The sequence below is a fragment of the Drosophila sulfurigaster genome, chromosome 3, assembly GCF_023558435.1.
Source record: "Drosophila sulfurigaster albostrigata strain 15112-1811.04 chromosome 3, ASM2355843v2, whole genome shotgun sequence".
Lineage (NCBI taxonomy): Eukaryota > Metazoa > Arthropoda > Insecta > Diptera > Drosophilidae > Drosophila > Drosophila sulfurigaster.
In genome coordinates this window covers 50,346,358-50,372,490 of record NC_084883.1, presented here as the reverse complement: position 1 = coordinate 50,372,490, position 26,133 = coordinate 50,346,358, and the positions used below count along the sequence as shown (strand labels likewise).

Sequence of the window (26,133 nt, the reverse complement as noted above, 5' to 3'; positions counted from 1 at the left end):
CTGCGGTGTTGCCGCCTGTTGTCGAAGTCAATGATGCCAATAAGCGTTGGCGCTGTCAAGGGTAGAGAGCGAGTGAGTGAGTGAACGAGACGGGAAAAGTGGAGCAGCGAAAAACTGCATGAATCGAATGCAGTGCAAAACGTTTTCGTTACGCTTGAATTGAAACTGCCGTGGGGCATGAGGAGTGAGTGAATGGGGCATGCAACAGTAAGTGACATATACACACACATATACACACACACACACACACACATCCACCACAGACAGCAGACAGCAACAATCGTCGTCGTCGTCGCCGTCGTCATCCACATTTCCGCAATCTCAGCGTCACAATTCGCTGGCTTTTCAGTGCATCTCTTTTTGGCCAGGCCAAAATCGTTTTCTTTTTTTTTGTGTTTGTTCGTCGTGGCTTTTTGATGCCTGTCAGTGTTGTCAGCATGTGGCATCATCTATACTATATATCCATACTATAAAAGTTATCTTGGCCCTGCCAATAGAGCTCTCTTAAGTTTGCATACTTAAAATTGTCTAAAATCAGCAATTACGCGCTTGCTGCGTGATTTTTCTTCAGATTTTCCTTTAGCGATTTACCAGATTTTTACTCTGTTGATTTGTTGCCTTTCGTTTACTTTCTGCATTTTACTTTGCCTTTGCCTTTGCCTTTTCCTTTGCGTTTTTTAGTGCCTTTATATCTACCTAATCAAATTTGCAAATTATTTGGCAAGCTGCGGCGCTTTAGTTGCAGCTACAGATTGGGTTTGGTTTTTGGTCTCGGTCGAAGGCGCAGCTCGGATTTTAATTTGTATTTAGACGCAGCTGCTAAGCAAAAATCTTCAGCTGCCAGATGCCATCGTTGTTGTTGTTGTTGCTATTTTCCAGCTGACTTCACTTGAGTTGAGCTTCTAAGCAGCCGAAGCAACGTCGTCGGCGGCTGCTTCTTTAGTTGTTGGCCATAAAATTGAATTTAGTTTGATTGCATTTGATTGTGGCTTATCAGATAGCGAGACATAACAACGATTTATGCTTCGTTAACTTTTTAGTCCGCATACACACACACAGAAACACTTTAGACAGCTGACAGTTGAAATGCTGAGGCATTTGCATAATGCGGCTCAGTTGAATTTAATTTTGTTTTAATTAAGTTTTTGCACAAACTTGCAGCAAATCTTGTGTGCAAGGGAAAATGCTCCTAAGTCGCATAAATCGTGGCGGCCTTGCTTGGGCCTTCAGTCTCAGGGTTTGGGCTTCAGCTGTAGCTTGGATGATGACTGTTAGTGCACAAGTAGGCGCAAGTCGACGCTTTTGGCCATTAGTGAGGCTGCGGTTAGAAAACTCTCACTTTGGGTGCCGTCTATTAATGATAATTCACACGTCTCAGCCTCAAGTGCTTTATGCATGTGTGTGCGAATGTGGGCAAGTGAAAATTATGCCGCGTTAATTGCAGCTGTTTTCAAGGTAAAGTCATTTGCCAGTTCCTTTGCCAGTCGAGGCGTAAAACTTTGCCGACCACTTTGCGAGAGTATTTTGTATCTTGTGAGTCTGGCCGTGACATGTAGTTGTTGTTGTTGTTGTTGCACAGATACAGATACAATCGAGATGTTGTTCAAGTCAAATAAACGAAGTCTTTTTGCACAGCTCGTTGCACAATTAAAACCTGTCAAAATTGTGCTTTCCTAGCGCCCATTGTATTTCCCCCATCATTTGATATATCAAATGCCTTTTGATTGTCGTCGCTCTTTTGCACAATTCAGCACCAATTTTAAAATCATTTTCACACACGAATGCATTTCGCAATTCGCATTTCACAACACATTTTGGGCCCGGAAATGTTTTTTGGCCCAAAAGAAGAAATTGCACCCGCAGTAGGCAGCGAAGCGATAATGAACGCTGCCGTTGGGCGTGAAATCAAGCAGCGTTTGTTTATCTATTTACAACACAACAACAAATTCACAGAGAAAGAGAAATATGTATTTATTTATATTATAAAATAATTGTTTGCGTGTGCAGCCAAATTTCATGTAAAAGATTACAGATTCGCACCATAAACGTGGCTAACAATGGCAACTGAAAAAAAAAAAAATCTTTTACTATCATAATAAATGCAACGCAAACTCAACGCAATGCAACGCATCGAATGCCAATGCAGCAAATACTGATGATATATCATTTCATTTTATATTTATTACAGTTAAACACCATCACTTACAACACATCTCGGGAACTGGAAATAACTACATCAAACCGAAACGCAGCTAGCCGAAAATCTCAAGGGGTAAGTAAAAATCGCCATAAGCTCACGTAATGTTTCCCGTATGTTGCTCCATTGCTAGACGAACGTTTAAGTGCATTAACAGCTAATTATAGTACAGATATGATTATGGCAAAGCATGGCTAACAACAACTCTGCCCACACACACAATGAGCAACAGCATTAGTTTAACACTTCATTAGCAGGTGTGCTCACTTCGACTAATGATACTTTCAGCTATTTGCAAGCAATCGCAAATTCGTTCACTTATCTAAAATTTGTTCATTACCTTAGTTAAGAAATGATTGCTGGGTCTCGAGTACATTTATCAAACATCATAAAAGTCGATTGCAAATTTTGGCATTGTTTGGGAATTTAAGCCATTTATATCTAGCAATTAACTTGAATTTTCAACGGTTGGTAAATTTATATGTGCAACAAATTACTCTCTAAAAATCCGCATAATTAAAAAAAATAGCAATATTTAAGTATAAAAAACTTGATTTTTACAAGTCAACACATTGAAAGTCTATATAACAAAATTCAAGCGACTCTTTTTGAAGAAATTGGAATTAATTATATTAATTTCATTTCATAAGTCGATTTTTTGATACCAGTTGATAAGGGCTAAGAGATTATCATCTAAATGGATTTGATGTTAAATTTCGATTTTTAATATAATATACATATACTTAAAATCTGCATAGATGCAAATTCTCATAATTAATGTTTATGAATAGCAATTGTAAAGAAAATGTTTATGCATAATCTCTAGTAATCATTTTATTTTTTATTTATATCGCCAAAATAACATATACAACTAATTTCGAATTTTGATGTGGACATTAATAACAATTGTATTTATAATTCAACAAAATTTAATTTCGAACGGATAGAAATCTTAAACGTCATTTAAAAAATACTTCTGTATGGTAAATTACGCCTACTGCAATCGGGTTTAAGCTGCTTTGGCTCTATCGATACACCAAATACAATTTTCGGTATATTTTTGGTATTTTTGCGGCATTTTATTTGGTACATTTTAAGTATTTTCATAACTTACCTGCAAAACATTTCAAATATCAATGAAGTGCATTCAAGTTTTCATGTTTGTCACGTTATGGTCAAAGTCAGAGATGAAGAGAAAGAAATTGTACTAACTATAATGTGAATGATAATTAACGCTTAAAAACAAAGTTCTTTGTGGAGTGCGCTGGTCGAGGAAGGGGGGAGAAGAGCGGTGAATAGTAAAGCGTCAAGCGCAGACCGCAAGGCCAATCAAAGCGTCATTGAAACGGAAACGGAAACTGCAAGTCAAATGGAAGTCGGCCACAGGAAATGAAGCGCACAAGTGGCCATCGTGCGCTTGGCAAAGAGGCCGCGATGCGACCGCAAATTAACGTCAAAGGCCGCGAATGTCTCGCTGTCTCTTTCTGGTTCTCTCAAAGATTTCTCATAGCGTGCCCCGAAATTCTGATGAATTATTAAATATGAGCAATGGTTAAAAAAAAAACGCAAAGAAGTTTTGCTTGATGAAGCGACCAAGATGGTCGTCGTCGTCATGGTCGTTGTTATTGCAGCTGCATCATCGGGAGTCAGAGCAGCTTGTGGGCTGCTTGAATGAGCGCTCAAATGAACACCGCAATGAATGTGCACCGCATGACAAATACGTAAAGTTTCTTTTGAAATTAAGCAGCATTTGCTGCCAATTCTTAACTACATCAGCGACAAACTTTGTCCTCGTTGTCGTTGTCGTTGCTGTGTCTCGTTCTCAACGAGTTTTTCCTTCGTTGCTTCTCTGTGTGTGTTTTTTTTTTGGCTTCACTTGCAGCGAGTTTTTCCCTCACAGCTTGCAGCTATACGAGTCCGTCTTTTACTTCTGCAGCTCTCTCTCAGCTCTTAGCTCTGAGCCGAGGGCCAAGCCTGGCGCTTGCTCATTTCAAACTTTTGACACAGAAACTAATTTTGGCAAGCGAGTGCTACCAACCGAGCAGCCAAACCAGCCAGCCAGCCAGCAGCTACCAGCTCCAGGAGCCAAAACTTGTTGTATTCCTTTTTGTTGTCGAGGAAAGGGGAAAAGGGAATGAGATGAGGTTTTGCCGGCTTCTCTGTGCATTTAGTGGCTTTTCATTCTTTTGCTGATTGCAATATTTCATTGCCTTTGCGGTTCGTGTGTTGCATACTTTCAAGCGTCGCTGAGGTTTGCCTTAATTAATTGCCTCCCTCGGCTGCCTCCTGACTGCTGCCATCTTTGCCAAACTTCCATTTCCATTACCATTCCCATTACGATTCTCAGTCTTCAAAAAAAAAATGGCGCCCCCCTTTTTTGTCGCCCGTTCAGCAGCTGCATTTTTCGCATGCAGCTTGCATTTTAAAGTGCTATGGCATCGAATGGCACTTTAATTGCCATTTGATTTGATTTACGCCCATCCATCCGCCATCCTCACACTCTCTCTCTCTCTCTCTGTCTCTTATCCCCCAATCAGAGTTTGCTCCCGATAGCAATTAACGCATCTCTCAGCTCTCAGCGCGGGGAAATCACTCTCGATTCTCAACTCTCGAATTCTCTCCGGGGCAGCAGCAGTGGCAACAACATTGTATCTCAGCTGTCAAATCAACTTGTCTCTCTGTCTCTCTGCATATCAAATTTCTTGATTTACGGCATTTTGATTATGCGATAAGTGTGTGTTGCCTGCCCTACGAGTATCGAGAGCTGCTGCTTTGTTCTGTTATGTTGTGGTCAGCAGTTCAGGGTCGTGATGGCTAATTGAAATTGACAGCTGAGCAAAGAGTTGGGCTTTTCAGTTGTCGTGAAGTTACTAAAGAGGTTTCATTCACTATGAAATACGAGCTGATCGGATTGCAAGCAAAACAAATCACTGAACTTTGAGTTTAGCAATAAATAACAATAAACAACAATCGAATGTTTACACTCTAGCAAATTTTAAATTTTTGTTTTCCTCTTTTTCTCTTTTTTGTTGGCTTAACTTTTTAAACTCTCACAAAGATGCAATACAAATATCTAAGCTCAAAATGTTTTAATTTCATTCTGGCAATCTTCAAAGCAAACTGAAAATCTTCTTCACTGCAAATTAAGCCATTAAATGAGGCCAAATGGCAACAGCAAGGAATATACGTACTGCAAACGAATACGAATACGAATATGAGTATGAGTATGAGTTGAATGTTGAATGTTTGCATTCATATTTCGCCCAGACAAGCTGCTGCTGCTGCTGCATTGGGTGGCATGCAGCCAGTTTTGTGCAGTTAACTGCCATCATTTCTCCTATCTCTCTCTCCCTGCTTCTCTCTATCTCTTCTCGAACTTAAACGCAAACTCCATATGGCATATGGCGTGTGAGTGTGTTGAAAGCAATTAATGAAAATTTTATTGTGCTGTCGATGAGTTTTGTAAGTGAAAATTATTGGGAAATGCTGCAACGTAGGACGTTGACCAAAATGAGCAAAATTTCCACAAAATTACAACAACAAAAATGGGCAATTGAATTGCGTATCATTCAAAGTCAATTAACTCGTAATAAAGAAAATAATTTACAAATAAAATGCAATACTTAATAATGTATTTTACAACAAAATATCTAGTGCAATTTATTTGTAAGCTTTGCTTCACTGTGGCAACTAGGAAGTGTAATGGGAGAAAAACAAGTAAGACAGCTGTAGTAGAATGTGCTCAACTGTGAGATACCTGTTGATAAAAATAACACGGTATTATGCGGTATTATTTTTTAAAATACACTAAATTAATATACTAAAAAATACAAAAATATACTAAAGACTCTATTTGGTTAGATATAACCATTTGGCATAACTTATTGTCCCTGGTATATTTTGACTGTAATATACTTAAGACTATATTTGATATATCATAAAGAAATACAGTCTTTAGCATATTTTAGTTAGTATATTAATTTAGTATATTACATTCAAAATATACAAAAAACACATTAGAAGAACTTAATATGTGTGCAAAAATAACAAATAAAGTATAGGTTCATAGTGCACGAAATTATAATACCCTATTTGTATTGGGTATAAAAATTAAATGCTACTCTACATGGCTAAATTTCACTCATGCTCTTAATAATGCAAATGGAAAATTGCAATGAAAATGTGAGTGCGCATAAAGATGATGCACACAGACACAGAGAGAAGAGCGTGAGAAATGGAAATGCCAAGATTCCACTGACTGTATGTTAACTGTGTGTGTGGATGGACAAGGCAAATGAAGCAATGGGCTAAAGAGCTGATTTCATTTCGTTTTCAATTCAAACTTACTTTGGTTTTTTATTTGAATGCCGACTGTTCAGCAAGCAGCAGCATTTTGTTGCAATTGCTTTTGCTTTTCTTTCGCGCTAAAATTTCTGCAATTACCGACGCGACGAAGGCGTCAGAGAGTCAGAGTCAGAGTCGGACACAGCGCCAGAGCAGCGGGAATTATATTTTCAATATTTTCAGACAAAACTTCCTTTACTCCTTTACTTTTTCGTTCGCCTCCTGGCAACACAGCATCATCATTTTTTACTGTTTGCCCGGCGCGCCGTTTGTCCAGATTCTTGTGCTCTACATCTATAAATTTTTAACTACAAACTCTCTTGAATGCAATTACTTTTCAATTTTTTTTATTCCATCTTGTTGTTGTAGTCTCAGTTACAGCTGTGTGTCGATGTGTGTGTGTGTGTGTAGTTGAACGCGAAAATAGCTTATTTCAACATTGAAGTTTGAAAAGTTGGCCATGCCACGACTCGTCTCGTTTCGTTTCGTTTCGTTAGATTTAAAAAGCAAAAGTTTGCCATAATTTTTGCTGCTAGAGGTCTATCACTTTCTTCGCTGCTCACTTTTGTGTGTGCGCACAAAAAAGTAGCTTGAACTTTGTTTTATTTGATCAAGAAATTGACATGATTGTTTATGCAGAAAAAATGCCAACGAAAAGTTGCTTTAAAATATTCGCGACACTTTTGCATTCATCTCTTTGTTCCTTGACAAGCCAGTTATAAAAGTTTATCTTCTGATTTCAAGCACTGAAAAAAAACTGAAAACTAGCTGTGTCATATTCCACGGCTATAACAAAAAATACACATAAATCTCGCACAAGGATTACAGAGCTAAGCATAAAAAGTCATATTTCTTTTTGATTATAGTACGTAAGAATTAAATTTACTGTCAATTTCATGGCCAAAAATAATATGACACTCGACTCTCGCTGGCGTCTGCTCGCTGCGCTGATCATTAATGAAAATCTTCGCGAAAATTGTGCAGCTGTTGCTGCTTGAGTAGCTCGTTAATCCGAGCTGTTTGTGTGTTACCCTTTGAGCCGTTTGATCCGCATCCTGAGGACATGCAGCGGCTTGCAGCTTACAGCTTACAGCTGCTTGGGAAAATACTTGCATGATGATAGTTAATCTTTTTATAGACCAAACTGCTTTTCCTATACTTTTTTGCTGGCAGATTGCCCTTGAAAGGCGCCTCGTATTAGAGCTGGCCGGATTAGTGAACGGATTAAGAATGAACATGTTTGCAAAATACGAAAACTTTATGACGGCAAGCCAGATTAAGAATGAATTGTTTTTTATTGCGGCACAAGTCAAAACGCTAGACGCTCGCGACAGGTAGAGGTCGAAGGATTAGTGAAGGACTTTAGGTAGGCGCAGGTAGCCAGGTAAGTGGGTGGCGATTCACATAAAAGGACTTGCTACAGACAGTAGCAGCATCAAACGCAAAGCAAACATCGAGGTGTCAACATCGAGCAACACTCTGCAGAAGAAGTTCTAAAACTTACAACTAAATCGAAAGCAATCACTACGAGAATCCTTCGCAATCGCAACATGTCACGCTATCAGCAACTTGTTAACGAATCCAGCAGCAGCAGCAACCACTGCGCTGCCAACCAAGCACAGCCAAAGGAGCAGAAGCAACCACAACAACAAAAGCAGCAGCCACAAGCACCCAGTGTTGGCTATCATCTCTATTTGTATCGGGAGCAACTGGCTCGTCGCAAAGTGGAATACATTCGACTGTCGAAAGCCAAGTACTTTATTACCGAAACACTCTTAGAGAAAACGGTTCGCAATCTGAAGGGTTGCAGCCTCGACGAGCTGAAGACTGTGAACAATCAGATTGTGTTTAAGCACAAGCTGCGCCATCAGATTACCAGACTGCGCAAGCTTCAATCCCTGGGAATTCGCAATGCCAGTCCAAACATGGAAAGCACTGAGCTCTGAAGTAAAGTGATGATAAGACTGTAAATAGAAAACTTCATTTATAATTTGTAAAATAAATTAGTTTAGATTTAGTTAAATATTGTGATTAATAAATATTGTGAATAAATAAATAAGATCTTATAAATATTTGACATTTTTTTTATTTATAAATCAGTTTAGAAAGAGGTTGAAAACAAATTAATAACTTGTATCTCTTACATATTTGAATTGTCTTTTTTTTTTGCTTCAATTAAACTGACAACTTTGGGCATTTAATATTTGTAAAATAAACTTAGTTTTATTTAAAGATTATGCTTAATAAATATTGTGAAAAAATAAATAATATCTCATAAATATTTGTTGTTTTTTTTTGTATTTATTATTCAGTTTAGAAAAATGCATGAAAACAATATAGATTAGTTTAGATTGTGCTTAATAAATAAATAATATCTCGTACATATTTGATTTGTTTTCTGCCTCAATTAAACTGACAACATTGGTTATGTTTGTGTGTGCCTCAGCAATACGCAGCAACAACCTCAAACTATTCAACCTCAACCTCAGTGTGGGCATTTGTGGTGGCGACTAATTGAGTTCTCTAACATTTTGACATGTGTCACATGAAAGTCGCAAAACTGTCAAGAAATGTCAAGTGAACTTCGCCTCGCCCTTTCTCTCTCTCTCTCTGTCTCTCTCACTCTCTGCATCGTGTGGCACCTAATTGATGCACAACATTTATGCGCATTGGTCGACTGTGTTTAAGTGTATGCACATTTATTGCTACCCAACTCGCTGTTTTGCCTGCTTGATGTCTGCAATTTGCTGGATGACTTTTGCAAAGGAAAATATCACCGTGTTGTAAAAATATATAACACAATAAAGCGGCAAGCGAACAAGACAAAAAAGAAAGAGTGTGATAAAAATATGAAAAATTACTTGCCACATAGCCGCATAGTGGGCGTGGCGCATATGCTTGCCGTCGCGTTTAATTGCACATCATTTTCACAAAGTGCTTTACGCTTAACTTAACAACCAACATAATTATTTGCACTCCAACAATATTAATAAATACCTGACCCAGTCAACAACTATCGAGGGTTAAGGTGTACAGCTAAGAGATACCCTGTAGACGAGTTTTAGTGACTTAGAGTTGGTGTTGAAGTTAGCTTTTAAAATGTAGAGAGAAATACAATAAACACAAACTTAATAAAATATTTTAACGAATAACTTCTGAACTCTCCCTTTTCATCATACCTTTCTGTAATTACCACAGCTATAAAATACCCGGTAAACTAGTTAAGTTTGGAGTTAAACTTGAAGTTACAATTCCCTAATAATATTTAAATAAAATATTTTACTCATAATACATTTCAGCTACCCCTTTCTTGTAACGCTTTGCTGTAGTGGTTACGAGGTATGAAAATTATAAATAAATGTGGCATAATAAATAAATGTGTTGTGCACACACACAGTTAAACACAAAACACATACGCGCATAATATGGGGACAGTAAGTCAATTTTATTATTGAAATTGCCAGCGACACAAAGTTCAAACAATAGCTGGCTGACATACAAATGAGAGTGTGAGTGTGTGTGTGTGTGTAGTTGCATATTAATTGTTTTAACGCGCGCAAACACATATACACACTCTCACACACTCGCAATTGTCGTTACATATGTTGGCAATTTGCAAAGCACTCAAAAGTATGCTATGAAAAATGTTGTTGCTGCTGCACACACAATTTTCCACACAATCAATTTTCTTGCTTGATAACTATGTGTATGTGTGTGTGAGTGTGTATGTATAATTTCAAACAAAATTTATTTATTTATGCAGCCTGCATATTGCTCTCGGCTTAATCGCCCAAACTTCCTGCAAGTCCATTATGCTGCAAGTGTTGCTCTGCCTTTTTTTTTTGTGTTACAAAGAGCGAGAGCGAGGCAGACTTATTGCTTATATGGTTGATGTAACTTGGTTTGCAAGTTGCAAGTTTAAAGAGACATCTGCGCCCTAGCTTAAGAGTCGATTAGTGCGCTTCATTATGAACATCATTTTCATTATGTTTATTACAAGGCAGCCGCTTGCAATCTTCAACTCCAGCTACAGCCTTAGCTTCAGCTTCAGCTTCCAACTCCACCCACTTGCTTATGCGCTCGGTTTCAAGTTAATGCAATAAATAAAATTTCAACTGCACCACCGGGCATGTTTAGCCGCATGAAAAGCGACAGTAAGCCGCTCTCTCTCCCACTTCCCCCTTCCTGCTCTTGGCCTGTATAAGAAGTTGCCTGTTTATCTTAGCCGAGCTTCTGTTCCTGCTGCTGTTGCTGCTGCCTTTTGTTTGTGCTGCCTGTTTTGTTCTGGCCTCTGCTGTCCTGCTGCCTGGTTGTTTTCTTTCAAAAAACTTGTGACCCCCTCCGTCCTGTTTGGTTAGCGCAGTTGCTTAGGTTGGTTGCCTGGTTGCTTGGCCGACTGCTCTAATGAGTTTACAAAAAGTTTTGCTTTAACAAATGCGCCGGGCGTTCGTTCGTTGGTTGGGTCCAAGTTGTTGGCCAACTGCTGGCTGGCTAGCTGGCTGGCTGGCCCAGCATGTTATACAAATTGCAGCTTCTACACGTCCCTAGCAGAGTTCCTCCCTTTTGCACCCAGTTGAGACTAAAGCAAAACTGTCATCAACGTGTCTTGTGCTGTCTCTGCTGGGCTCAACGTGTGCCCAGTGTTTGTGCTAGCCCCCCTCGACTGTCATTTATTTGTTTAACCATCCTTGTTTCCCAGGTAAGTCTTAAACCCAGACTCAGGCTCAGTCTCAGTCTCAGTGTCTCCCTCGCTCAGTTACTGTAAGCGAAAGTTTTCACATTTATGTGCAGTCAGAATATGCATTTTAATTAGTTTAGTGCCAAGTTGCTGTTGCTGTGCCTTGCCTTAGACATGCTCTAATGCCGGGGCATGGCAGACTGTCGCAGACTCTGGTTAATTGCACAAATTTAATGGCCGATGTTGAAAGTAGTTGTTGCTGCATTTGTCACTGCACTTTAATGTGAGAATGTATGTGTGTTTGTGTGTGTGTGTTGGCAAAGTTTTGCATGCCTACGAGCAGCACCCGCAAAACTTGTTAACATTTCACAAAACAGCAAATTCAATTAGTCGGCATACACATTTCTCTCTTCCTCTCTCTGCAATTTAGTAAATCACTTAAAGTTGCTGCTCTTGTTGCCGTTTTGTTTGCTCTAGTTTCTGCCTACTGTGATAAATCTATGTCACTTACTCGCAATTTACTTAACAATTTTCGGGCTTAGCGCATAAATTAATATGTCTAAACATAAATCTGTTAATTGTTTGCGTTTGCGCCAGGCTTGGCAGTTTAATGATGCAACACAAAAAACTCATTAGAAAATTCAATAAATTAATTTCAATACACTTACACTATAAACTACATAGATAAAGTGTGAGCAGTGTTTTTGCTGCTCTTGCTCTCAACCCTGTCGTGTGTCAGTCGCTTTGCCACTTCATCTTCATCTGCAGCCAGTTGCTGCAGCTCATCGTGTGTCCTTTGGCAGCAACCGCCAGCTATAGCAGCAGCAACAACTACTTGAACAGCTTCAATGTTGCACACGTCAGTGGCGGCACTTTAAGCAGCTGCTGCTGCTGCTTCTGCTTCTGCTTCTGCTGCACATTTCACTTAACGTGTGCACATGGAATTATAGACGCAACGCGCTCCGCTTCGCTCTTTTAGTATCCTTCTCCTACTTATTTTTGTTGCCATATATCCCTTGCCAACTACTTAGTTACTTACTTAGCCTGAGCCCGTGCTTAGCTGCCTGCGAATTGGGCGCTCCAAAGCGGTGATTATGTCGTCTCTCTGCATCTCTTCTTCATTCACTCGTCTCTCTCGCACACACACACACACACACTATCTGAGTATCTGGCTCACTTGAGCAGCAATTTTTCTTGCTTGGCGCCAGTTGAATAAATTAAGATGTTTCGCTGGCAAGCAGCTAAATGAAATTGTTAATTTACAGAGATGCAGCAGAAGCAGCAACGACCGCGACGACGGTGCGTATACTTGATGTGTCTTTAGTTACCTAAGCGTCAGCTAACATCCATAGCTTAGCCTTGATCTCGCACACGGTATTTCTTTTAGCCTCCCTTTCCTTCCCTTCCCTTCGTTGTGGTCTCTTGCTTGTTAGCTCATTAGTTTGCGTCCTGCTTTTTAAGCCGCTTATTTCATGAGACATGAGACACGAGGCTGCAACTGTAACCGCAACCACTTAGCCTTGGCTACACTGCATATGCTTCTGATGTCTCTTTTTCTCTCTTCAGTCCAATCTCTAATTGCATTTTAAATGCTTCAACTTGTGATACATATATTTTGGGTGGGTTTGGGGACTCTGGCTGTTAATTGACAAATGATACGTTGCATTCGTATTAAACTTTAACCGGCAGCTAATTAAGTGAAGCTGCGTTTGTTAACTACTTTTTTATACGATCATCAATCTGCAACCAACAGCAACAGCAGCAGCTACAAGCAACTAAAACTTCGAGAACTTCGGAACAGTGCGCAAAGAGTCACGTGAAAAATATATATTGAAAAATGCAGTAGTAGTTTTTCCAGCTGGGCGAAAACTTACTTGCATTTCTTGTTTTCTTTTTCGCGACTCAACTAAAGTCGCTTTGCTTTTTCTGCTGCTGCCTTTGCCTAAACTGACGTAAATTTATAATGACAAATTGCATTTGGTGCAAAAGCAAGAAAGAATCGCTGGCCAAAAGGAAATGGCCAAGTTAGTTCGTCCCGAGTTTGGGGGATGAGTTTGCAGCCAATTGAGCGTGAAAAATTATGATGCGCCAACGCGGTAGAGTTGAGAAAAAAAAACAACGGCTTAAACTTTGGGAGCAGAAGACAATCACAGCGCTTAATTATAGGCTGAGTGTCATTTGGGTTTTGCTTGAGAAGTTGCACTCTCGCTGAGTGCATGAAGATGACAGGGTCAACAAAGGGGGAGGAGATGGAGTAGAAGAGTGCCTTAAATCCGCTTAAATGCAAATTTATACGTTATGCAAATAGGTTTCGCCGTCGCAAGCGATTACAGTTATAGGCAAGCAATTTAACAAGATTAAATACAATTAGTGTGCAACAAAAGCTCAACTCGAATACTTGACTGCAATTAGTCTAATTATACTACCATCTACATCAGTATTAAAATCACATCTCACATTACCCAAGAAGCTGACAACAGACGCTGCGATGAAGCTAAAGCACAACTACTTTAAATCAAACAATACTATTAAGGCAAGGAATTGCATTAATGGAAATTAAATACAATACAAAAGGGGAAAGATTAATTAAGCTTTAGTTCGAATTTCCCCTTTTTGCCTTATTGAATAGAGCTCTGTTTTATAAGATAAATTTATAAATACATAATTAAGTTGTTTATAGTTGAAGCATGTACTCTAACCGTACAAACAATATGTCTGAAAAATTACTATAAAGCAAGCATGCAAGTGCATGGTGGAAATGAAATACAAATATGTTAGTATAGGGAGCATTTAATTAAACTGCAGTTCAGATTACTTTTAGCTTTGTTGAATTGAATTGGATTTTATAAGGCAAAATACATAAATTAATGATTAAATTGACTATGGTAGAATACTTTACATTTTTTAATTAAGTTCACAAGCTAAAAGTACAAACAATATTACTATAAAACAATCAACATAAATGATTTGGAATTAAATCATTTTTAATTCAATATATATTTATTAAAAGTAATGTATTATTTTATCTGCTTCAATTCATTGCAATTAATATATTACTTGAACTCACATAATTATATTTTTTCAGCTCAAATTAATTTATATTATTACTATCAAAAGAATATATATCTAACGTATCTTCAATCAAATTGTATTCAAGCTGTTAAAGTTTATTTCAATTATTAGTGTTAAAAGTACATATATCTAATATATCTTCAGTGAAATTAAAAGCTCATATTATTTGAGTTGAATTCACACAATTGTATTTGAACAGAATAAATTAATTTGAATTATTAATTTATAATAAATGTAGCTTGATACAAAATTCACTCAAACATTTCTTATTTAAAATAAGCTTGCTTATCCTGTTGCCATTCAATTTGTTGAGTAAATGTCTCAGTTTGTGACACGTAGTCAACTCTAGGGGCAGACACTTACCTGTGCATTATTCAGTTAGCTTAACTGTTGTGAGCAACCTCTGCATTTTTGCGTTGTAATATATATTTAGAACAGCGCCCCTTGGCAACCTGGGACAACCACAATCCCCTGACCAGCAAAAGATACCAGAGAGAGCTCTGCTTGCAACCACAATATAAGGCAGAGGCATGACCACAGCATCAGCAACAGCATCAGACAAAGTGGCTCAAATTTCACTCAAAACATTTTGTATGTCTCTTATTGTTGTTGTTGTTATTGCTGTTGTCGGCTGGGTCATGGCAACATTTTTTCGCAAATAGGGCGCCACGCGATAAAGCAAAAAAATGACACGTTTTTAATTTTACTTCACACCTACACAACAGCCAAGAACAACTAGCAACAACTTGTGGCAACAACAAGGAGCCATAGCAGCCATGTAATCAAAACTGCAAGAGCAACAGTCACAACAGAGAAAGAGATAGATAGAAAGGCAGAGAGAAAGGGGGAGAGAAAGAGAGACAACTTGCAACTGGCAACAATGCCGTGGGTGCCAACTACGACAACAACGCAATGAAAGGCGAGCAAGAGAAAAATTAGATTTATCACGAGTGGTTGCCGGAAAAATTGTCAACATTTATCAACATTTTTCAACGCGCTGCGACGTGTTTGCCCAGCACATTGCAGGCACCTCAAGAAAAAGAACACCAAGCAATAGCAACAACCACAAGTAGAATAGTGTTTTGCAATAACTAAGCAAAAGTATGCCAACGCCTTGGACAGGACCCAAATGCCCCAAAGTCCCGGAGATGGAGTTGTGCAGTCGCCGGAAGACGGCGACACAAAAAAAAAAGTAAAAAGAACAAGTCCAAGTTGGGAAAAATGCAAGTCGAAGGCGGTTGCGTTCAGCGCACTTTGATTAATATCCGAGAGCCTCAAGAGCCCAAAACAACTGTGGGTGCAACAACAGTAATACAACACAACTCAACTGTAAGCTGGTTGCGCAGATTTTTGCTCTGACCACAGACAAAGACAGCAACTACAACTATAGAGTGAGAGGGAGAACAAGTCGCTTGATTGTGAAAAGTGGTCACGATGACAACAGAAATTCACTCGCGAAAATGAAAACAAAGTTGAGCAGTGGCGGTCAAAAGGAGCGCGTGCAGCTGGGCAACAACAATCAACGTTCTTCCCCCCTTCCTACTATATTACTGGTTGCCACAGCAGCCAAAAACAAACAAGAAAGCTACAATTGAATGTGCTCGACTGTGAGGTACCCGCTAATCTGGTATTATTCTTAAAATAGAACTAATTCATATACTGAAAAATATTAAAAGATACCACATGCTATATTTGGTATATCGATATACATTCAAAATATACCAGAGCAGTACTATAGTCTTCTTAAAATATACCTAATTAATATACCAAGTGTACTATTAAGTTTAAAAAATACCAATGAGTATAAAATATACTGAAACCGTTATGTATTATTCTCAAAACACCTATTGATTATACTGAAAAATACTGAAATATGAAAAAATACTGAATAATATCATATTTGGTATATCGATATACCATTATGGTATCCGAGAGAACATTTGCTGGAAGCACATTCTTATAACACCCTATAGGTAGAGGGTATAAAAATAAGTTTAACAGCGGGGCAGTTGAGTGTGGTTTATATTCTTTTGACTGGTTTATTTGATTTCGCATTTGAAGCGAAAGCAAGATACTAGTGGGGCACACTTTAGTCCACCGGAAGCAGGTCTTCTCTCATTCCGCAAGGGGCAGCTGGATAACGAAAATTGTAAAAAATTGCTTAGGATTTGTGTGGCGCTCTTCATGTCTATTAGGGGGCGCCAAATTGAGTTTTAACGTTGATTGGATTCAAGCCAGGCACGAGGCCAGACTAAGCACAAGGCTGCAATTAATTTGCGCGAGTCTGTTCCAATAAACCAAAAAGCCAAAAACACAGCGAAAGGCATCCGAACGCATTACGAACAGACAGATCAACAAAGAGGATATTCAACTCAGTCTGAAAGTCAGCAGACATTCGGATAGAGAATTAAAATGAAAGCGATGTCTGAATGAAAAAGCTAATGCACTAACCTTGTGTGCTCTTGATGAATAGGTCAACTCACTTTAGAATTAGCTCAGAAAATGTAGTGGATAGTAAAGTTGAAGTAACTAAAAACTAGGGAATATGATTCTGATTGAAGTTCTCAAATTCTCTAAAAAAAAATTCCAGTTATTAATATTAAAAATCTGTTATTCACGTAGCTAATATTGAAAGAAACTGTTTTAGAGAAAACCCCTTTTGTAATTGATAATAGAAAGCATTGTGTGAGCCATGCTAATCTGAGCTATTCATCAGCGCTAAGCAGCCAAGGGTCGTCTCATTAAATCACTCCAAAAACGGCAGCTGCTTCCCAGCAGACCCAGAGCAGAGATCCCTCAGCTCCCCTCCATTCAGCCACACTCTATGCTTATGCTGTGCTATGCCACACTTTCCACATATAATCGCATTTTCAACTTTTTCAATAATAAACTTTTCTAAACGGATTTCCCGCTGGACGTTGGCGCTTTAATAATTTTCTGTCACATTTTTTGTTGCAGACGGCACCAGCAGCAACAGTTGATGAGCAGGCGGCAACAAAGGAGCTGAGCCGGAACAGGAACTTACCGTGCGATGCTATAGAAAACTACATCAAAGCCTTTAATTCAAATTGGGGATTATGAGCGCAACAGCAACAAGCAACACAGAAGCAACAACATCAGCAACCACTACTGAAAGGTATGTGAGAGTTCTGCCATGAACTGTGAACTATTTTAATTTTTAATCTTTTTTAGCACACGCCGATGTATGATAAATCAAAAAAGACTTGGAGTCAGCGGCTCAAAATTAGCAGCGACAACAGCAGCAACAACTCGGCTTCTTTAGCCACAGTCGGTGGCATGCAGACTCTGCAGATGCAACAGCTGCAGCAGGCTCTGCACCTGCAACAGCAACAGCAGCAGCAACATCACCAACAACAACTACATCATCATCACCAGCAGCAGCATCATGCACACCATCTGCAACACTTGGCATATCAGTTGCCACCGCCACCTGCCGCTCCGCCGCCTGGCTACGAATTTCTGCCCAGCGCGTTGTCGCGCTCCATGAAGTACGCCGAGCCATGGATCTATGGCACTGTGCGTGGCATACCCGCGCGTCCCTCCTATGGCTATGGCCATCATCCGCATGCAGCGGCCATCTTTGCCACAGATGGCGGCGGCGAACCTGCCACGGCCACAGCGCTGGCAGTTGTGATCTGTTCGTGTGCCGAGTATCTGAACGGCACCAAACGTGACGTTAAGAAGGCGAGCGTGTGCAAGAAATGCAAAGGCTCTCGCCTGCCACTCGCCACCATCAGTGGCGGTGGCACCGTGCGGCTGCCTGCGGCTGCGGCACAAGCGCGACGCCCCACGATGGCGGCCACGATGCGTGTGGTGAGCACATCGAAGAAGTCACGTCCCACGATACTGGATCCCCAGAAGGATCCCTATGACCTGATGCGACGCACGCGTCTGCTGTCGCCGGAGCCAAGCGTTGAGTCATCATCGGCCAGCTGCTCCAAGGACGGCAAGTCACGTAGTCGCGAGAACGCAACTGCCACAGCGGCCACAGCTGCTGCTGCTGCTGCCACAAGCATGCAACGTGGACGCACAAGAACACGCGCAGCATTGCCAAGCAGCACGCGAGTGAGTTGCAAGACGACGCCCACGTCGCCGGTGGCGCCTCCAGATCCCGCTGACTGTTGGCTAATGGAGGATAACGAGTCGTTGCTGCAGAGCAGCGGACTGGTTGCTTCCAGCAAGAGCAGCAACAGCAGCGGCAACAGCAATCGGCGTTCCATACTGCGCTGCAACGTGAATCCCTACGATCTGATCTCAGTCGAAAGCGGCAAGAAGAAGAGTTTGCCACACCACGATGACTTCGATGTGGCCGACGCGCAGCTCCACGAGGACGAACAGGAGCAACGACCACAACAGCAACAACCGTTGCAACCACGCAATAGAAAATTCCACACCAACAATGTGACTGCAATCGCTGGACAACGCATTAGTCTGGGCGACAAGCAAAACGATTCTCCGGATTCCAGCGACAGCTACGAACGCATAATCATTGCCAGCGTGGCCAGCGACAAGAAGAAGTCAACGTCGCCGCAATCGCCTGCTCCAGCAGCTCCAGCAGCAGCAACTGCAATCAGCAATCCCAAGCGTCCGCCACGCAATAAGAAAGTGGAAGAGCCGCTGAGCTTGGAAACGCCAACACCAACCACAGTGGTTGCAGCTGCAGCTGTGGCTGCAGCAACCGAAGCAGCCGATTGCAATGCCAACGACGATGCATCGTACACTGTGCTCACAGTGCCGCCCACGCCGCCTGGCATCAAGTCCATACTGAAGCGTCCAACCACGCTGGAGCTGCCTGCGTCCGCATTGCCTGCGTGCATTCTGACGCCAGCTGACAGCTCGCCCGCCGTCGCCACGACAATGACAACGATGACGACGACGGCGGCGACGACGCCCTCGGGCAAGTCACAGTTCTATATACCGACACCAACAACGGCAACGCCAACGCCAACTTCGGCGAGTGCGCGTAAAAAAGTGCAATTTATGGTTGAGGATAAAATCATAGCCATGACCACGACAGCGACAGCAACAGCGACGACTGCGGATGCAGCAGCAGCAGCAGCCACGGCGACAACTGATGACAGCGAGAATAATGTGCTGCTTGTTGTTGGTGGCTCGACTGATGAGACAACGATGCCAGCAGCAGCAGCAAACTATGAGTACTACAATCGCAAGCGTAATGCTGCAGCAGCAGCAACAGCAGCACAGCAGGAGACAGCACAACAGCAACGGCAGCAACCAACATTGTCAGCATTGGGATCTGACGTTGATGATGAGCAGAACTTTACAGCTTCCGCTGAGCCAACAACAACACAGACAACAACAACGGGAACAACATCGCTGGCCACGCATATTACGCCAGATAGTTTGCATTATGAAGATGTGCTGCCGTCGCCTGTACATCAAATATTTGACAATAGTTGCAGCAACAGCAACAGCAGCAACTCGCCTGCTGTTACTGCTGGCCAAGTCAACGAAATTTCGTCGAGTTCCAAATTATTATTGTCGTCGTCGACTATGAGTCATGCTGGGTCAACAGCAGCAACAGCTGCCGGAGCATCCACAGCAGAAGTAACTGCAGCAACAGCCACAGCAGCAGCAACATTACCGCATGTCAGTGCAAATGTTGTCAACGCTTTAACAGCGGGTAAGTACAACTACCAATTCTACTCGCTCTACTCTGTCCCCTTCGCCACCCAATCGCATTGCCCTTGCCCTTGCCACTAGTTACACAGTTAACGCTCTCTTTCTCTTTCGCGCTATGCGACGCGGCAACTTTGCCTTTTGTTAGCTTTTAATTATGAGCAAAAATTCGCGCGATTTGCCTCTAAAAAGAAATGCTATGTTAGCAGTTTTTTTGACTACACTACACAAGGGTATATTGACTAGGATAGGTTGAAATTAAAAAAAGGAAATTTGAAACAAAATTGGTTGCATTAAATTATTTAAAATATATTACATGAAAATTAACCACAATAAATTAGATTTAATCCGTAAAGTGTAAATTGCAACAATTTAAACGAATTTTTTGAAACAAATTTTAGAAACAAAAACTGTAACGAAATTATAAAAAATATTGGAATTTAATCGGGGTAACACAGAAACCAAATAAAATTATTATAAGCTAACTTAAATGCTTTAAGCATATTATTACACAAAATTTGTATCTTTTACCTATGTCGATCCACAAACCAGTTTAATTCCAAAATACAATACCAATTATTAGCAATTTTCTATAAGAAAGTTTCAAACACAAGTCTCGATTACCACTTTTCCAACATCTTGTAGCTAATAGACTCTATATCGCACTTGGTTTTTTTCATTCTTTTGTCATCGTCTGCACTCTCTCTCTCTATACGTTCTCTACTCTTACACATTCACACACAAATTCTCTGTTGATTTTTGACTAAAAACGCTGCAATTGTTTGTTAATTGCTCATCAGCAGCAATGGCAGCAGCAGCAACCAAGTAACGTCTACAGTTGACTGTGCCACATTACGTATACGCAAAGTTGCCGCCACTTCATGCATTATACAAATATTCTAGCAACTATGGAATAGTTGTGCAAACAGTTCAAAATACACTCACACACACATACATACACCAAAGAAAGAGAGCGTGAAAAGGAGGAAAGAGAGGACGAAATGGGGCAATTGAAATGGCGACATTTGAATGTGGAGCTGATGTTGGGAACTGTCGCTGACATTGGCATACCTGCTGCAAGTTCACAAGGGTTAACACTATAATCATGCGCGGGGCCAGACCAGTTGTTCACACACACACACACATACACACACACTGTTACAGTGACTGCCACGTAGCTGCGTGGCAAACAGCAGTCGAAGGCAAAGTCAACTTGACATTTGCACCCACAAATGGCAAACCAGCAGCAACGACTTGGAACTCTGCATGTCTGTAGAATGTGTGTGTGTGTGCTGGGAGTAGGCGTGGCATGCCGCTTAAAAGGGCGGACAACTCATGTTCGACTTCATTCAAAGCAAATTAACAGACGACACAAAAAGTTTTCATTCAATTAAATTTTGAGATAGCTACACAAAAAAAAGGAAAAAACAAGAAAGCTACTGTCGAGTTGTGTTGACTGCGAGATACCCGCTACTTATTTTAAATAGAAGCAAAACAGTGTGGTATTATTTTTAAGATGTACCAAATTAATATACCGAATATATACTGAAAAATATCAAAGGCTTTTAATACTGATAGACGGACAATAAAAATAAAAAGTGTAATAATATACCAAAATCATATACCTAAAATATACTGAAAAATACCGAAGACTATATTTGGTATATCGATATATTATAATAGACGAACAGTGCGTTATTATTTGAAATATATACTAAGTAATAAACCGAAAAAGTACCACAATATACCAAAGACAATATTTGGTATATCAATATATTTATACATACGGAGATGGTTATATGTTTTAAGCTGTTGACACTGAGAACTTCTACCCTACTTGTGGCTGGTATAATAACTTGAAGTTTACTTTACTTTACTGCCGATTAAAGGCCACAAATATGCTGAGAGAATAAATCTAATGCCATAGCTATGCGAGTCATGCTGCTGCCACGACAATGCCAACGCACTTGGCAAAGTCTTTGCCATCACACACACACTTCCTGTTGGCCACGATGATCATTATGACTGCCTATTACCGGGCGCAACATGCCACGCCACCAAGAGAAGGCATTCTATGGTATTCTATGCTGTGATAGGATAGCCCACGGTTGTTTTGCTGCAGCACCCACGTGTGTCTATGTTAGACAATTACAAAAGTTGCTCCTTCAGTTTGCAATTTGTTGCACTGTTTGTCGCGTCGCAGCGCATTCTGCGCCTTGGCCAAGAGTTAAGCACTTGCAAAAACTTTTTCGGAAAACTATTTTTGATTTGATTTTTGAAATGGCTGGCTTGCGCTGGTGCTTGCCTTCAAGCACTTTTAAGCAAAGTTTGCGTGTTCGCACGCACGCCCCCGAAACCAACTAAAGTGAACTTACCCACTCGTTCACCTTTCCCATTCCCATTCCCATTCCTCAATTCAGTGAGGAAAAGCTCTGTCTAACATTAAACTAACCTAGCCTCTCGGTCGCTCAAGGTGATTTATAGCGCACGTGTTGCATTTGCCGTGGGTCGCAGCAGCAACAGCAGCGGCAGCGGCATCAAAATCAGAGTGAAAGGCATTAAAGTGATAGAGTCGCAGAGCATAGCCAGTTTGCCAGCGAAATTTGCATTTTTCTGTGCCACGAATTTGCCAGCAACAACGACATCAACGACAACGACATCGCCATCATATTTAATGTGCTCCCCTAGGTTCCACCATTCGGTTCGCTTTGAGTGCACAGAGCATTATTAATATTTCATATTTGTCTTTGATAAGCAGAAATGTTGTGGCAAGAGTTCTCTGCCCCTGCCACCCGTTGCCGCAGCTCATTTGAATAAGCCTGCAAATTGAAATTGTAGAAATGGTCAACAAAAAAAGTTATATACGTTTCCTCTCTCTTTTGACTCTCTGATTACATTCGTTACATTTGCGTGATTCCATTGATTTTATATAGCAATATTTACTGCATATTTTGCACGCTTTTCAATTTCAAATTAAATTAATTAATTCGCATTGCATTTGAAAGTCAACTAACAAAGCATTTTTTGGCAGCACCAAAAATGCTTTTTAAACGCAAACATTTTTAATCAATACGCTTGTTAGTAACAGACAAAGCAAAAAAATAAAAAAAATAAATGAAACTAGTTGTGGAAACAAATGAGGAAAAATCAAATTGGTTAACAATGTGTTTAAGTTGCAAGTTTGCAGTTGAATTAGGAACACAATTGATAGCCAATTTGTATTGCATTTTCTCAGCTGATTAAGAGAGCACTTCTCTTTCGAATTTATTTCATAATTGAATAAGATGGAATCATTTCAAGTTGTTTTGCTCGATTTTGTTCTCTTTGTGACTTGAATTTTCTAATAAAAACTCATTCGTAAAATTCCTTTTTGCATCTCTCCCACTGAAAGTTGCCAATATCAAATTGAAATGTTAGCTTACTTCTGTTATTTAATTATTGAAAATTCTCTTTTTTGCTTTTTGGCATCTATCGATCCAAGCCGGAGCAATGGATGCTGGATGCAAATGATGCTGCTAATTTTTCTTGTCTGTTGTCAAATGGTTTTTTGTGCTGGGCAACGTCGTTTCAGTCATCGTTTTATTCCGTTTAATGGCATTCGCTTTAAATTTCAACTTGAGCTCAGTCAAATGAAGTGTAAATGAAAAATAAAGAAAACGCGCGCGCACGAAATGAAATGAAAAGATTTTAAATATGACCCACAAATGTAATTTAAAATGCCAACAGCAGCAGCAGCAGCAGTAGAAGTAGAAGTAGAAGTAAATTCCCATGCTCGCTTCCTGGCCCAATGCAGTAACACCAAAAGCCCCTTTCTTCTCATTCTCATACACATACAGACAACAAAGTTACACTTTGCATTTTACATTCAGCATTCAACATTTTTATGGTTATTTCTCGCTTACGCTCATAACGGAAGTGGAGCCTCATGTCTTCATGTACTTTGCATATTTACACTAATAGAAAATGTGGTTGCCAATTGAAAAAAAAAACACACAGAAACAGAGAACAACAACTGAGAACCGAGAATGGGAACGGGAATGGGAATGGGAACAAGAAAAATGGTAGGGAAAACAGGCGCATGGAAAACTTTGTCATGTCCTTGTTGTTGGCATTGTTGCTGTTGCTGCTGCTGCGGCTCCTGTTTTATGTGCTGCAATAAAAACTGTCGCAGGCGACAGGCCAAGGGCCAGTTTTTACGACTGCGCTGCTGCTGTTGCTTGTGTTGCTCGTGTTGCTTGTGTTGCTGCTGGCTTTCGGGCTAGTTGTCCAATTGCTGCGACAACATTTGCATATGTATGTGTTTGTGTGCCCAGTTCCCATTCCTCAAACTTAATATATCCTGTTTCCTGATTTTCATGACGTACTTTGGATTGCTCCGTAAGCGCTCTGAGCTCTCAGCTCCTGTTGCTACAGCTCCCTACATCCGCCACTGCACTCAAGCTGGCCACAATTTCTAGGTTTTCTCCAGCTTTTCTCTTTCCTCCCTTTCTCTTTCTCTCTCTCTTTTGGCTTATCCCTTTACTCACTCTCTCTGCGTGCTGCACTTTTATGTTTGTGCCATTTTCTGCATTTAAGTGCAATTCTATGCAAGAATTTGCCTCTGCCGACATGCATATTTGTGTTAAAGCCATTTGCCATTGCCATTGCCTTCTCCCACTAAATGGAAGAGGCAACTGCAGCTGCAGCTTAATGCCATAAAATGTTCGTTTTGAGAGACTAATGCATACAAATGTCTGGGATGCGCATTTTTGCATTACAGCGTGTCGTGACATGTCTTATTGCTTTATCAAACATTCATTCATTTCACTCTCACTCTCACTCTCATTCATATTCAAAAATATGCATTCCGAAATTGACATTTCACAAATCTTCATTTAAGAATCGATTTCTGCCAGACACAAAAGCTACATTTCTTTATTGTTCTTTTATGCCTTTAAATTGTTGCTTAACTCAAGTCAAGCACCAACTATGCAACTGTGAACTTTGAAATAGCAGTGTACATATATGTATGAACGTACTCAAGTCAAGTTGAGTTATGAAAAACATATGCAAAAATGGCCTGCAATTAGACGAACTGCTGGAGTGGAGAAGCATGAAGCAGCAGCAGTAGCTGCAGTGGGACGGCACTCGAGACATGCAAATGAAAACTAATTCAGCAGGTGGTGCAACAACTTTCACTACGAAGCGATGCCCCATGCAATGCTTTTATAATAGCTTGTGGCTGAAATGTATATTCTAAGCCAAAGTTTGCACCACACACAAAGGATACGCTCATTTGGGGCAACTGTTGTCGATTTCTATGTGCTGTCTCTGTCTCTGTCTCGGCCATCGATTTAGTTGCAAAATAAATTAAATTTCCTCAGCACAAAGAGTGCTGCAAGACAGCAAGAAGCAGCCACAAAGTCAGCCACAGTTTGGCTCTGCAGCAAGCCAAAATGGAACAAGACAGATGCACAGACATTAAGGATGCAGCAGCCAGCACTTCCCTCTCTCTCTCTCTCTCTTTCTCTTGCTTTCTCTTTCTTCAGTTAAAATATAGAATGTCACTGTCAATTTCGCACAGTGCATGTCAAGTGCAACTGCTGCAAGTAAAAATCTATCAATGTGGCTCCCAACTGCCTTTTGCATTTCTCAGCTCAGCTGCCCACCTGGACATAGCTTTTGCTTCCAAAAATATTTGGCATAATAATAAAAGCTGTCTACGTAGAAAAACCCTAGGCTAGGTTGCAATTTTCTGATTGCCATAAAATTTTTTATACACTCTTCCTATTGTGGTTGTGCTTGTTATTGTTGCTGCTGTAGCTGCTGCTGCTGCTGCTGTTGGCTTTTGTTTTGTCGTCGAGGCAAAATGAAATTTGCTGTTGCATCTCTTGAGAATTTTACGACACATCCCATCGATTGCAGGCAGTAGTAGTAGATGTAGCTGAATGCCAGCAAATCAAAAAACCACAACGTCGTATGCAACTTCTTTGAAAGTGAGAGGCTTAAAAGCTCAACTATCAAATACCCTATAAAAAAAGTCACATTATTCATGCATCAGTTCAACTATTCGATTGTCTTTTTAGTGCATTACATTTATTCGTTCTTATGTTTGATACTTTACCTTGATTGACAATCCCTTAAGCAGTCAATAAGTTAGTCAATCAATCAATAAGTCAATCAATCAGTGTGCACACAGCCA

The 26,133-nt window shown here is 40.4% G+C and overlaps 2 protein-coding genes across 3 annotated transcripts in view; both read left to right on the top strand.

The window, feature by feature from the left end:
- Positions 1–26,133, top strand: part of LOC133840959 (mucin-2) — a 126,432-nt gene that overhangs the window by 71,752 nt on the left and 28,547 nt on the right. For both annotated transcript variants that reach the window (XM_062273182.1, XM_062273181.1), the window contains exons 3-5: positions 2,189–2,272; positions 17,250–17,427; positions 17,484–19,956. In XM_062273182.1, coding sequence (XP_062129166.1) covers positions 17,493–19,956 — 2,464 coding nt within the window. In that variant the 5' untranslated portion in view covers positions 2,189–2,272; positions 17,250–17,427; positions 17,484–17,492. The remainder of the gene's footprint in view (positions 1–2,188; positions 2,273–17,249; positions 17,428–17,483; positions 19,957–26,133) is intronic.
- Positions 7,349–8,589, top strand: LOC133845045 (uncharacterized). Its single transcript, XM_062279380.1, has one exon. It carries the CDS (start codon positions 8,092–8,094, stop codon positions 8,485–8,487), a length of 396 nt encoding a protein of 131 aa, XP_062135364.1. The 5' UTR covers positions 7,349–8,091; the 3' UTR covers positions 8,488–8,589.